Raw genomic sequence first — 15882 nt, 5'->3', positions numbered from 1 at the left:
TATTTCTCTTTCCCTCCCGCCTCTCAAAACCATTTTCTTGCCATTACTCATCCCATATTTTTCCTTTTCTTATAATTTCCTTACCATCTCTTCACTTTTATTAACCTTTGTTTGTTGGTTGTTGATACAATGGTTGTAGTTGCATTTGCAATTTTATTCCTAGATGTTCACTATTTTTGTGTTTCAAATCTCAAATTTTATTGTTCCCCTCTCCAACTTCATTTAGCCTTCCTTCTGTCTTTTCTTTCTTTCTTTTAAATTTTACTTTTCCCTTCTCTTAACCTGGTTTTCATTCCTCATTCTTATTATTTCTTCTCCCTCTACACTCTCAAAAATCACTTTATTTTCTTTCTGACATCTCATAATCTTTTTTCTTTCTTTTGTCCTTATTCCCTTTCTACCTTTATTAAGCTCTGCTCATTGGCATTGATATTATTGTGGTAGATGTTGTTCTTCACTTTTGTTCCTATTTTTTCACTATCTTTAAAATTTTTAAGCCTCGTATTATACTCTTCCTTTTTCTTACTCTATTTTGCCTTATTCCTTCATTTTTTTATTTATGATGTAAAGTTTCTTCCTTTCTTCACCTAGTTTCTATTCCTGTTATTATTTCTCTTCTCTCTACCCTCCTAAAATCATTTTCTTTCCATTAGTAAACTCATATTCATTTTTCCATTCTTATAATAGTCTTAATCTCTTTTTACCTTTATTAATATTTGCTCATTTGTTGTTGATAGTGTGGTTGTGGTTGGGGGTTTATTTGCAGGTGCGGATTTTGTTTCCTGGATTGTATTGTTTTGTCCTGGCAGCACCTGTACAATTGCATACAAGACATGTTGGGTGGTGTGACTCTCAGACAGCCAGAGGGAAGTACCCACCAAACAAAAACCCAACAACAACCAAAACCAAAGTTCAAGAGAGCCCATATAAACAGCATAAAGGGCACTGCAAATTATCCAGTTTAGAAGATCAAGGAAACAGCACCACTGAGTCCCACAGGTCTCCTACCACAGAAGGCCATCCCAGGAAGACAGGGAGTCACAGAAGATCTATCTAATGCACAAAAACAAACAAAAGGAGTAACCTAAAATGGGGAGACAAAGAAACAACCCTCAATCAAAAGGAAAGGAGGAATCCCCCCAGAAAGAGCACTAAGTGAAATTGAGGCAAGCAAATCTATCAGACACAGAGTACAAAATAATGTTGGTAAGGATGCTCGAGGAGCTCACTGAGAACTACAAGGATCTCTATGAAAAGTATAAAGAACTTAGTGGGAACTACATCAACATGAAAAAGAGCTGGGAGGAAATGAAGAATTCAATATCTGAAATGAAGAATACGCTACAAGAAATTAAAAGAAGACTAGATGAAGCAGAGGACCAAATCAGTGACTTGGAAGACAAGGTAGGAAAATACACCCAGACAGATCAATAAAATGAAAAAAAGACTAAAAAAAGAATGAAGATAGTTTAAAGGAGCTACAGAACAACATGAAACATAATAACATTTACATCATAGGGATACCAGAAGGAAAAGAAAAGGAGCAAGGTATGGAAAACCTTTTTGAAAAAGTAATGACAGAAAACTTCCATAACTTGATGAGGGAAAAAGTTACACCAGTCCAGGAAGCCACAGAGGGTCCCAATTAAAATGATCCCAAAGAATACCACTCCAAGACACATTACAATTAAAATGGCAAAAATTAAAGAAAAAGTCATAATCTTAAAGGCAGAAAGGCAGAAACAGCTAGTAACATACAAGGGCGCTCCTATAAGAGTATAAGCAGATTTCTCAACACTACAGTGAGAAACACTACAGTGAGAAAGGAATAGCATGAAATATTCCAAGTAATGAAATGCAAAGGCCTAAAACCAAGACTACTCTATACAGCAAGGCTCTCATTTAAAACAGAAGGTGAAATAAGGAGATTCGCAGACAAAAAAAAAGACTAAACGAGTACATTTCCACCAAACTAGCATTGCAAGAGATGCTAAAAGGACTGCTTAAAAAATGAAGAAAAAGAAAGAAACAAACAAACACAGGTACAAAGGGAAAAATGGTGATGAATGAGTACCTATCATTAATAACTTTAAATGCAAATTGATTAAATGCTCCAATCAAAAGGCATAGGGTAGCTGAATGGAAATGAAAACATGACTCACATATATGCTGTTTGCAGGAGATCAAGCTCAGGAAAAAAATCTACACAGGCTGAAAGTGAAGGAATGGAAAAAAATAAAGCTGGGGTAGGAATACTTACATCAGACAAAAAAAGACTTCAAAACAAAGGCCATAACAAGAGACAAAGTCACTATATAATACTTAAGAGAGTAGTCCAACGGGAGGATATAATCCTTATAAACATATATGCACCCAATACAGGGGCACCTAATAATATAAGGAAAATCTCGGAGGACCTCAAAAAAATACTGACAGCAACACCGTCATCATAGGAGATTTTAACATGCTACTGTCAATAATGGGTAGGTCTTCCAAACAAAGAATCAACAAGGATGTGGTGGCACTGAATGACACTCTAGAAAAAATGGGTTCAATTGATATTTACAGAACATTTCACTCCAAAGAATCAAAATATACATTCTTTTCAAAAACACATGAAATATTTTCCATGAGAGACCACATGATAGAACACAAAATAAGACTCAACAAACTCAAGAAAACTGAAATCATATCAAGCACCTTCTTGGATCACAATGGCTTGAAACCAGAGACCAAGCTCAAGTAAAAAACTCAAAAACATTCAAATCCAAGGAGATGGAATAACATGATTTTAAATGAGTGAGGTAACAATGAGATCAAGGAAAAAATTAAAAAGTAACTGGAAACAAATGAAAATGAACACACAACAACCCCAAACCTATGGAACACGGCAAAGTCAGTCCTGAGAGAGAAGTTCATAGTAATATACAGGACTACCAAAAAAAGATAGAAAATTCTCAAATAAACAATCTAACCCTACATCTAAAAGAACTTGAGGAACAACAACAAACATAGCCCAGAGCAAGGAGGAGGAAGGAAATAATCAAGATGACAGCAGAATTAAATGACATAGAAACAAACAAACAATTCAAAGGATCAATGAATTCAGGAGTTGGTTCTCTGAAAAAATAAACAAAACTGATAAACCTTTAACCAGACTCATCAAGAAAAAAGGAGGACCCAAGTAAATAAAATCAGAAAGGAAAGAGAACTTACAACTGATACCACAGAAATACAAAGGATTGTAAGAAATTACTATGAACAACTATATGCCAAGAAATGGGAAAACCTGGGCAAAAGAAATAAATGTCTAGAAACACACAGTCTTCCAAAACTGAATCAAGAAGAAGCAGAAAGCCTGAGTAGACCATTAACAACTAGTGAAACTGAAGCAGTAATCTAAAAACTCCAGGCACACAAAGCCCTGGTCTAGATGGCTTCACAGGCTAATGTTGGCAAACATTTAAAGAAGAACTAACTTCTATTCTTCTCAAATTATTCCAAAAATTTCAAGAAGACAGAAGATTCTCAAAAGTCTTTTTACTGGGCCAGTATTATCCTAATTCCAAAACCACATAAATACACAAGAAAGAAAGAAAACTACAGGACAGTATCTCTGCTAAACAAAGATGCTAAAATCCTCAACGAAGTATTGGCTATCCAGATCCACAATACATTAAAAAGATCAAACATCATGATCATATGGGATTCATCCCAGCAGTGCAAGGACAGTATAATATTCACAAATCAATAAACATAATATGCCACATAAACAAAATGAAAGATAAAAATCACATGATCATATCGATGGATACTAAACAAGCATTTGATGAAGTCCAGAACCCATTTATGATAAAAAACACTCAGGAAAGTGAGAATGGAGAGAGTATGCCTCAGCATAATAACAGCCATATATAAGAAATCTATTGCCAATATCAAACTCAAGAGGCAAAAACTAAAAGCTCTGCCCTTAAGATCAGGAATGAGACTAGGGTGTCTGCTTTCACCACTCTTATTTAACATACTTCTGGAAATTCTAGCCACAGCAATTAGACAAGAAAAAGAAATAAAAGGCATCCAAATCAGAAAGGATGAAGTAAAACTATCATTATTTGCAGATGACATGATAGCGTACATGGAAAACCCTATAGGGTCCACCAAAAAACTACTTGACCTAATAAGTGACTTTGGCAAAATAGCAAGATATAGAAGTCAATATTCAGAAATTGATGGCATTTTTGTACACCAACAATGAACTATCAGAAAGAAAAATTAGTGGGGGAAATCCCATTTACTATAGTAACAAGAAAAATCAATTACCTAGGAATAAATTCAATTCAGGAGGTAATAGACCTATACTTGGAAAATTATAGAACACTGAAGAAAGAAATTGAGGAAGATGCAAATAAACGAAAGTATATACCACGTTCATGGATTGGAGGATTTACATCATTAAAATATGCATAGCACAGCCCTGGCTGGTGTGGCTCAGTGGACTGAGCACGGGCCTGCCAACCAGATGATTGCAGTTCGATTCCCAGTCAGGGCACATGCCTGGGTTGCCGACCGGTTCCCAGCAGGGGACCCACAAGAGGCAACCATACATTGATATTTCTCTCCCTCTCTCTTTCCCTTCCCCTCTAAAGATAAATAAATAAATAAATAAATAAAAATTGCCCTGGCTGGTGTAGCTCAATGGATTGAGCATGGGCCTGTGAAGCAAAGGGTCACCGGTTTGATTCCCAGTCAGGGCACATGCCTGGGTTGCAGGCCAGGTCCCCATTGGGGGACACATGAGAGGCAACAACACATTGATGTTTCTCTCCCTCTCTTTCTCCTTCCTGCCCCCTCTCTCTAAAAATAAATAAATATTTTAAAAAATACACATACCACCCAAAGCAATCTATAGATTCAATGCAATTCCTATTAAAATACCAATGACATATTTCACAGATCTAGAACAAATATTTCAAAAATGTATATGGAACCAAAAAAGACTCCGAATAGCCTCAACAATCTTAAGAAAAAAGAATTAAGTAGGAGGGATTACAATACCTGCTACCAAACTATACTACGAGGCCACTGTAATCAAGACAGTCTGATACTGGCCTAAGAACGAACACAGAGATCAATGGAACAGAATAGAAAGCCCTAAAATAAACCCATGCCTCTATGGTTAATTAATATTTCACAAACAGTGCATGAGCATAGAGTGGAGTAAAAAATAGCTTCTGCAATAAATTGTGTTGGGAGATCTGGACAGGTACAGGCAAAAAAATAAAACTCAACCTTCAACTCACACCATATAGCAGAATAAACTCAAAATGGATAAAAAAGACTTAAATCTAAGTCATGAGACCATAAAAGTCCTAAAGGAAAACATAGGCTGTAAAACTTCGGTTATCCCAAGTAGCAGTAGTTTTGCTGATATATCACCCAGGGCTAGAGAAATAAAGGACAAATAAAAAATTATACCAAATTATAAAGCTTCTGCAGGGCTAAAAACCACCATTAAAATAAAAAGGAAACTGATCATATGGGGGAACATATTTGCCAATAATACATCGTACAAAGACTTAATCTCCAAAATATATAAACAACTCATAAAACTCAACACCAGGAAGACAAACAATCCAATAAAAAATGGGCAAAAGACTCAAATAGATCAAATAGACACTTCTCCTAACAGGACACACATATGGCCCATAGACATATGAAAAGATGTAAATATCAGCCCTGGCTGGTGTAACTCCGTGGATTGAGCACCAGCCTGGGAACCAAAGGGCCGCTCATTTGTTTCCCAGTCAGGGTACATGCTTGGGTTGTGGGCCAGATGCCCAGTAGGCAGTGTGCCAGACGTAGACACACATTGATGTGTTTCCCCCTTCCTTTTCTCCCCACCTTCCTCTTTCTTAAAATAAATTTTAAAAAATCTTAAAAAGAAACCCTGGGAAAATTGGAAAATTGCATATTGTGTGAAGTACAAAGAATTAGGATAGCAAAGGTAATATAGTACTGACTTGTACCATTGTGATAAGATAGGCTGTAAATTCAAATTTGTTGGGCCAAATCAGGAAGAATACTTAGATGTCAAAAGAGTAACATTATTCATAAAACAAAGCTGCCTCAGGTACTAAGGTCAGAGGAATTTATCCTATAAAAAAGCCAGAGGATGATATAGTGGACAATTTTCCCATGAAACTTTGGTAAAATATGCTACTAAAATGTGTTATTTGTAATAATCCTCAATATGTCATATCAAAGAACATTTCAGTAGAAGTACTTCTGCAGGGTGTGTGTGCACACCTGCACTCGGGTGCACAATGTATCACAGATGTTTAGCAGTAAAATTTGCTTTATGTGGTTGTTCTGTCCAACAGAACCTTCCCTGATGATGAAAATGTTCTATATTAATATGGCAGCTATCAGACAATGCATCTATTAAACACCTGAAACGCAGTCAGTGTGACTGAGAAACTGCATTCTAATTCAAATAGCCACACAGTTAGTAGCCCCCACACATGAGAGGGCAGAACCAGAGAAAGTTTGGACTATACATCTCTCAGCTGATTCTCATGAATAGAATTCATACTTTTAACAGATAGACAAAATCAAGTCCCAAACAGTTTTATTCTCTAGTTTGAGCCTACAGGACAAGGATTTCATGTTGTCTGACTCGGCAGTAAAATATTAATTTCTTCAAAGGTTCTGAATTGAAAAAAAATCACCTCTGTATAGAAGCAAGCCAAGGAAATATGTTTTACAAGATAGTACTTTGGCCTAAATCTTTTTTTTTTTAATTTTCTGGTCGGATTCTGTAACTCATTTATTTAGGTATCTCTGATGTGTCAAAAGCTTTGTTTTTGAATTACAGTGTGATTTTTGGAAAGGGGGCCCAAATTATTCAGAGGTAAATCTGATAAATAAGGTGGATTAAGACTTCAGTGTGTTTCATAAACTAATTCATGTAAAAAGGCACAAAGAACAAGTTAACACCTCCCTATATTTTCTAGGACTCTGAACACGCAGTCCTCTGAGATTCTGTTGTATCACTGAGGGCCTAACATGGTAAGATTTATGTACATGAGAGTTAAATTTCCACCTTAAGAAGCATATGGAAGAAATTTTTTATTACACAGAGATCAGGGAATACATAGTAAAGTCCCCTTTGTGTGGTTTTCATTGCCCCTGTGTTCTTTTCCTGTTTATCTGGATGAGCTGTAATACTGTCCTTAATTAGAAAAGAAATAGATGAAAAGAGAAAGAATTGAAAAAATAAGATTTCTGGCTAGATAGCCACTTGCCAGATGGTGAAGGACTAGGCCTTCAGCTGTGTGTGAATGGAGAGGATGATATGTCCTCTCTGAAAACCAAGGTACGTTCATGCACAGAGATCTACAGAGGCTGTCATTCCAGTTTTGGAGCATATGACTCAGCGTTTCCTATAGATGTTGCCAGCTGACCCTTAGGCACAGACAGCTGTTCTCCTAGATAGATAAAGCTACAGAGCTCCAATGTGAGGAGTGAGGGGGGAGAGGGAGTAGCAGGAAAGGTCAGGCAGCATCTCGAGATATCAGTCCTTGTTCCTTCCAGACATTAAAACGGAAAGGTCAGAGCCGGAGACTCAGCCCAGGGTCACCAGTCTGAGCTCTAATGCAGGTACGGAACACTGAGGTCCAGAGGAGGAAAAAACAATTCATTGATGAGGGCAAGTGAGATTAGTATTGGGGGGACATTGTGGGGTAAGGAGAGAGCATCAATCAATGAATCCAAGAGCTGGTTCTTTAAAAAGATAAACAAGATGGACAAACCTTTAACCAGACTTGCCAAGAAAAAAAGAGAGGACCCAAATTAATAAAATCATAAGTGAAAGAGGAGAAATAACAACTTGACACCAAAGAAATACAAAGGATTGTAAGAAAATATTATGAACAACTATATGCCAATAAACTGAACAACCTGAATGAAATGGATAATTCCTAGAAACATACAATCTTCCAAAACTAAATCAGGAAGAATCAGAGAATCTGAAGAGGCAGATTACACCTAGTGAAATGAAAGCAGTAGCCGCCCCCCCCGAAAAAAACAACTCCCAAACATTCCAGGAAGAACTAACATCTTTCCTCTCAAACTATTTCAAAAATTTGAAGAGGAGGTAAAGCTCCCAAGATCATTTCAAGAGACCAGCATTATCCAAATTCCAAAATCAGATAAAGACACTACAAAAAAGAAAATTACAGGCCAATATCCCAACGAACAGAGATGCTAAAACCCTCAAAAAAGAGTGACTACTGAATACATTTTAGAAAGAAAGCAAGAATATTTGGAGAAGAGAACAATGGTTGGGAAAAAATTATTAAGTGAATTGAGTTTGGTAGCCAATGGGGTTACTTAGTCATGGTGACGAGTGTAATTCAAGCACAGTAGTACAGCAATTAGATAGGAAAACAATTGGTATTCTATGAAAATGATCTCATTTCAGATAATAAATGTTGTGAAAGACACTGCAATTTTTTGAAAGCAGAAATGAATTTCTAAAAATACATAATATCTAAAAAATAATTAGTTTTTGAAAATATGTAGAGGGTAGCAAGAATCCAGAAAAAAGGATTAGTTAAATGATAATATTGATATTACTAACAGATTAGGCCAAGGAGAGCCAATTTCAAACATTAAAATTCAATTTCTACAGGACAGTGGTACCTTTGAGTATCACATGCAAAATACCAATTTACTCATTTGTTTGTTTGTTTGTTGGGAACTGCTCTGCCATGTTTCTGGAATTGTAACCACTCGCCATGGATAAGGCTGAGTAAGCGGCCTTCGGACTGTGAGCCACTAAGGAGACAAAGTTTATCTCCCTGGCAGGAGCGCTGCTTCTGCTTCATCCACCTCTGGTCCCCAAAGCTGGGTTGGTTAGTCAATGACAGGTAAGACCCCTCAGAAGGGGGGAAACCTAAGCCAGACACTTGGGAGGCCCTCAAGATAGGACTCAGAGGGCTGCAGCAAAGAGGAGGTGATAGACCCTCACTCCCTGGCTATTCTGATGTAGCCTGAGTTCCCATTTCCATCTTGGAGAAGCACTTCCTGGCTCTAATCCATTTAGGCCTAAAAACCAATGAAGGGGAGGGCAGTGCAGCCCTCTGCCAGCTAGAGTGGGTTCTGGGGTGATTGGGCATAAGAAAGAATTCATAAAGTCCTGTGAAGCCTGCTTTGCTAAGAGTGCTTTCATTCATACGATAAGGGTCTGAGCAGGAAATGAGTATGTCTCCCAAAGTTTTTGCAATCCCTTTACCTGATAGACAATGACTCAGATTAAGCCCTCAGATTTCTTTGAAATGTTACCTATTGTTTGATCCTTGCTGCCTGACATTGATTGATGAGCTTTACCTGTATTCCTGTGTGTTACGAACCAATAAAAGCCATCGAGGAAGGAGCTCTTGGTCCTTCTCCTTTGAGAGATTGACCACCTCTCTTCCTCAAGCAGATCATATCTTGGTAGTTTTATTTTCATCCGTAGCAGACGGGGAGACTTGCGTGCAAAGTTTCCCCCACGTTTGTTGGCTTGTGCATTTTTTTGTTAATTCAAGTATTCACTCGTTCATTCATGCAACAAATAGATATTGAGTGCACACAGTTTGTCAGGATCCTCAGGGTTCTGTATAGAAATAAATGGTTCCTTTTTCAAGAAATGTACAGTCCAGTGGGATGCAGGGGGGGCAAGAGAGTTGACAATTTTATATTTGCCAGTCACTTTATGAAATGTTTTATGTTTATTCTCATTAAATCTATAGCCTAACCTTATATTATAGATATTGTTATTGCTATTTGACAGGTAATGTATTGAGGCTCAGGGAAATGAGTTGTCTCGCCAAACACTGTAAGAAATAAATGACAGGTCTGGGACTCAGACCAAAGTCTGGGCCTGGACATCCACCATTTATCGAACTGAAGTTTTGGGAATCTATACCATAAAAATACGAGCCACATTTCCGAGTTTATGTATGTAAAAGCACTTAGTGGCTAACACATCATGAATGCTATATGATCTTAATCATCATTACTGAAGGCTTCATTATTTCCTAAAGCACAGCATGGGGAGAAATAGTACTTATTCAAAATTAAGCAAGAGAAATACAATGCAGCAGAATGACAAATGTGCAAAAAAAGTTCTGAATTAAATAATTTTCTTCAAAAAACTTTTCCCTTTAGAGTTTGTCTGATGTTCCCCATGTGACCTGAAAGAAATGTCATCGCTCTGCCTTGACATTTAGGGGTACCTGGGTGGAAGGAGACAGAAGCATGCACTGCTGTGCCACATCTCCCTGGACAGTCCACTCCACTGGGACACAAACAACAGAGAGAACTATCAAAGTCACTAAGGAGTGCTCCAAGCTCCGCATCCCCACCGAAATCACCAATGGAGAAAGGTGGGAAGCCTCAGGAAACAGTCTGACCTGCCTGCTCTTTACATTCTTTTGTCTATGAAAATGGTTTAATGTGGCAGAAAGAAAATTCAAACCAGGTTTACTTAAAAGCTAAGGACAGAAAGAATTAAAATTAACAATGATACGAGGGAAATGTTGAAGACACACTTAACATAAACCATACTTTGAAGAAAAGTGTAATGACCTATAATCTTGCATTTAACTTTTCCATTGTCACAAAACCAACCGTACAAATCATTGCAGCTGAAGTTGGACAAGAATTGGCAGCACTCAGCCTGGCATATTTAGATGTCCAAGAACAACTCCAAAGAAATATAAATTGAGTCCTACAAGCCAGGCCTTTTACAACCTTAATTACCCAAGTGGTACTGGGGCTGAGGAAGTGCTTCCCATGATTAATTCTTTCTTAAAAGCAACCAAATAATGTAGTGATCTAATGCATAACTCTCCAGCTTTTTCTCTTCCACCTACATTTCCGAGGGGGGTAAAACACTGCTAAGTAATGTACTGTTTCTGAGAGAAATGAATATAACTGACAAAATGCCATGCGAATCAGTAATTCATACTTTCTATAAATGAAGGAGGACCCTGCTATAATTTTGTTACCATGTATTTTTTCTGGCTTATGGTTTAGGCACTAAATCTTAGTAATTGAAAAATCTGGTCATAAGGATCTCTTAAATATAGTGTCTCTAAGATGCTGTTCCAATTTTGATCAGAATTGTGAAATTGTATGATGAGATTCTGTTTAAGCGGGGGCGTGGTCACTTTATTATTTCATATTTTGCACTGTAACTCTACAGAGGAAGGCCTTTGGGACTTGCTTAACTTGTTAACAGTTTGTCTAGCTATTAAGTATTTATTTTTTTATGAGAAAAGGGGGAAAAGGTTCTGTAATAAAAATCATGGCGATGGAATTTGTAGCTCATTGCTGGTTTGGTTGTTACAAATAGCATCAGTGTTTCCCTGAAAGACTAACTGTCTTACTGTAGAAGGAATTCTTTGAACAGGTCCTCAAGAATTCCTGGTTCCTGGTCCAAGTTCAAAGGTCTAGCTCAAAGCGGTATGAACAGAGACCGATCACATAGATTCAAGTTCTGGTACTACCTCTACTCACTGCAGGAGGTGGGCAAGTTCAAGTTTATATTCTGGAGCTTTTAAGATAATCTGATTTCACCACCTCCCAGAGTCATTTTGAAGGAAACAAAGCTACTTATTCAAACTGCTCCAAAAGATTGTGATGCTATATAAACAAAGATGGTCTCTCTTCCTAACTCCTCCTTTACCAATGGCTCAAATATTCCCCTCCATAAGAAAGAAGTGACCTTCCTGTAGAGAAAACAGACATACCCTCTCAGACCATTTGGAATCTATCTATTATGAGCCCTGTATGATACTTTCACCCAGTATAAAACTTTTTTATTAAACAAACAAACAAAAAACATGTGAATCCCAGGGGTTGTGCAACTTGTACAAAACTACAAAGGAAATCGATGGAACTGCAAGTCCAAGAATCTGCTCTTTAGCCCGTCAGAGCAATAGCCAAACCATTTGGTAAACACACGGAACAAAGATAAGGGCAAAGCTTGGGATCAGCATAGGAAATGTGCTCTCTCTTAGCTAATGGCTGTAGCTGTGCTTATAGTTCTCTTAATCTTCTCATTCTCCATAAGCTATGTCCAAAAGGTTATTAAACCTCTTTAATATGAATTTTGATATATTTGTTGATCTCCTACCTTATTTTCTGCTCTCACTGTCTGAGAATAGGCCACACCCCCTCTGCCTTGGCACTAATTTTTTGAAAGAGGCTCCCATCTCTAGATACTTGGAAGTAAATAACCACGTGTAGAAACAGCATTTTGCAAGCTATAAATAATGCAGCATAATTTGTTGCAAAACTGCAAGAAAATACGGATTTTTACTGTTAGTAAAAAGATTCAACATTTAGCTTTACAACTTTTAAAATTATGATTTTGAAAAATTCTTGTAGCCTTTGTCTAGTTTTCATTTAATTACCTACAAAATAGGCACACACACCCAAAAAAAATTAGAAATTAAGCTTTTAAAAGCCCCCAAATAAAAAACTAAAATAGTTGGTTCATGTGGATGCAGCCCTGTTACTAATGCTTGCTAGGGCTGAATCACCAAGCTTTGATAGGGACCCATCATGAAGAAGACTTCAGATAAATTCCATGAACTTTTTATTTTACATTTCAGTACAATATATTTGACCTTGACTTTGGCTTAGTAAGAGAAATTCCATTTGCAGTGTTCTCCTACTTTATAAAGATAGTAACCATGCTAATCCTCTGCTTACCAGACAAAGAAAGTTTCCAGTGGCAGCAGTGCGCATGGTGGGGCACTGCCATGGAGTTTTTTCTTTGTTCCTCTATAACGTGACTCCCCCACCCATGAGCAATCTTTTCCTGGCTCACTGGATCTAAATGCACTAGCTTACACAAGTCATGTTTTTCAAAAGAAAAAGGGAGGAAAAACCAGAAAATTACCCAGGGGCAGCCTGTTTAGTACTAACAGATGATGAAAGGTCTCGGCAGAAAATGACATCAGCAAGAGAAAATTCCTGGTGATGAAAAAGATAGGAGTATTTAACCTTCCTCACAATGAAATTGTTCTCCTAGGTCAGAAAACTGTTCTTATTTGTAGAATGTGGGTTAAATATATAAAGAACCCAATTATGCTTCTGTTAAACTACATAGAAAAATTTAACTTTTAATGAAGAAAAACAGAAATCTGGATCAATGAATTTTCACAGTAAAATCACAGTGTTTAAGAAGGAAATTGCCACCGTATGTTTGTGTTCTAGAACTGGTGAACAGGCAATAGAGGGGACACCCAGAGTTTTGCCCCTAGGCACACCTCCAGGAAGTAGCGTATTTCTCTGGCCAATCACAGCACTCCATCCTCTCCAGAGATTGATTCAGAAATGGGTATGTTGTCTGAGCTCCCTTGCACCCATGTCCTAGAGTGTCTTAGCAGCTATCATCTGTCTTGCCTCAAATTATAATGTGATACAATCCTGCCCACATCACAAGCACTAATTTCTTGTCAGGGCAATCTGAGTTTCTCAACAACTCAATCTCAACAAAAATAAACAATAAAAATATGAACGTCTTCAGAATATTGCACTGATAGTTGCAAGGATCCGTCCTGCAGCTGTTCTGTAGCACTTTAAAAAAATTAACTAAATACATCCATTTTTTTTCTGTACTGACAGGCACAGTCCTAACGTCTAAATCCCACACAAGAAATATATATTTGGGCAGAGGGAAATGCAGCCATTTCTCAGTGAGTGGGTTAGCTAATGTCAGGTGGCATCGCCTGACCCACTCTAATTGCTGAGCTCTGGTTTTCAACTTGGTCTTGGTTCATTGCTACTGGTTGTCTGCCTCAGCTAAAGCAATGGTTTCATAGCGCTGCTGTTACTTCTTGGCTTCCAGACACTCATTACATTTGGGGGCCGACATGCCTTACCTTTGCTGTTGGAAAGTTTTTTTCTTCCTTTTTGCTGCTGTCCAAATGATCCCAGACGATGTGTGTTGTGGGTTGTGGAGAGCATGAAGTTGGAATAAGTGATTGGGACAATTCTGGGTGTGGGAACAGCCAATTCAAAGGAAACTTTTTGCTCCTTCCAAAATAATTTTGAAAGTATATGTAAGCAAAACCCTAAAATCTCCTTTTGGGACCAAGTTTGATGTGTTTTTCATGTTGCCTTAATAACTTATATGCAAGAATTCTTCAAGTGCTAATTATTAATCTATGGAGAGAGAGAAAATTATACTACCTGACAAGACAACTTCAATAAGATCGCCTTCCTGGATATCACCAGCCGTTTTCACCAGCTGAAGGATGTTTTCAGAGGTAGGGTCATGACGAAAAAGCAGGATCTTATCATACATTCCATAAAAACCACATTCAGGGAACTGCAAATACAAACAGTACAATAGGTTAAATGTCAAAATCCTCATAAATTTAAAATAAAAATGAAACAAAAGCCAGGAGACAAATACATGCTAATTAGAAAGGTTCAAAATATATAGAGATTAAAAATGAATGGCAAAATTGATATTGACATGACTCCAAGTCAGGAAGAAAGAAATCACATAAGAGCAATAATGACCAAATGATCTAGTTAAAGAGCCAGAAGACAGGAGAATATGAGATAAGATTTGAAGAAATTTTTGGCTATAAATTGGTTAAAAAATACAATAGGTGGTGAGAAGTTCACATTTTCATGACCTACAGCAATCTGATAGTATAGAAATGAGTCAGTCTATTACAATTCTGTTACACATACTGTTGCATTTGTTTGCAAAAGAAAGGTCAGTCCAGTTTGGCACGTTCCAAAATGAGAGATGACTCAATATGCCTAAGCTTGTCCTCTGTGTGGGCAGTACTGTTATCCAGATGCTCTGACTCAGGAAAGCACCAGAGGGGACAATGCAACTGCCCCTCTGTAACTCCCCTTACCCTGCATTTAGCTTTCATGCAATCTAGGTTAAAGAAAAAACTGCAACAGTTAAACGTTCATTTGTTTTTAATACCTAGTTTATACCTTTCTTGCAGGGATAAATCTAAGAGTTTATCACTCAAGGACTATCTCCTGATTGTATGCATATAATGAAAGCTAAATGAAAGATACTTTATAATGAACTCACCTGGAAAAATTATGAGTAACAATTACTATCATTATACTAACAATTAATATTATTCCCTGCATTTCCTCACCTCCTTCTAATGCAGGGAAAGGTCCTAAATTCAAATCATTACCCTAATTGATAAAGTGTTTTAAAAGTAGAAAAATTATTTAATCAGAAGGTAGAAATATCCTTAAGGGTTTGAAAGCAGCTTTCAAACTGATTCCAAAACTATCTGTCCACAACCTCATGACCTTCCCTCGAAGGTCCATCTGCTCCAGCATTGGAGATTTTAATTCCAACACACCATCAAACAATAGGCTAACCTGGTATGTGAAAAAGGTTCTTTTCCTGTATATGACTTTTTTACACAATTACTAAAGATTTTTTTTATAAATTAATATGTGTACTGTAGTAGGAAAAGGTCACAAATCAAGTAGAGAAAATTATCTTTCTTGTTCCTAAAACTGGTGATGGTTCTGACACATGTCAATAAAAGTGGATTTTTAAGGGGCTACTGTTAAGGAGAAATGTCTAGAATGTGATTATCTTTTGAGGATAAATACAATATATTGTGAATTGCTCTTTTCTTATTAATAAAATGTGATATATTTCGTATGAATTAAAAGCATATTCAGAACATATTCTTACTCTTAACAGTCTGTTGATGACCAGGCTTAAAACCACACCAATGTATCACTTAGTAAAGCTGGATTCCTTAAAATCAGTAAAGACCTGAAATAATGTCACTGCTTCTCCTGTAGAAATATTTAAAATTT

The 15882-nt window shown here is 37.1% G+C and overlaps 1 protein-coding gene across 2 annotated transcripts in view; it reads right to left on the bottom strand.

Annotated features, from left to right (window-relative positions):
• The window catches only part of PRKD1 (protein kinase D1), a 315738-nt gene that overhangs the window by 137992 nt on the left and 161864 nt on the right, over positions 1-15882 (bottom strand). For both annotated transcript variants that reach the window (XM_037037455.1, XM_037037456.1), the window contains exon 2: positions 14251-14389. In XM_037037455.1, the coding sequence (XP_036893350.1) occupies positions 14251-14389 (139 nt within the window). The remainder of the gene's footprint in view (positions 1-14250; positions 14390-15882) is intronic.

Source organism: Sturnira hondurensis, unplaced genomic scaffold, assembly GCF_014824575.4.
Source record: "Sturnira hondurensis isolate 20B ecotype Veracruz unplaced genomic scaffold, ASM1482457v3 Scaffold0023357, whole genome shotgun sequence".
Lineage (NCBI taxonomy): Eukaryota > Metazoa > Chordata > Mammalia > Chiroptera > Phyllostomidae > Sturnira > Sturnira hondurensis.
This window is presented reverse-complemented; position numbering and strand designations above follow the sequence as displayed.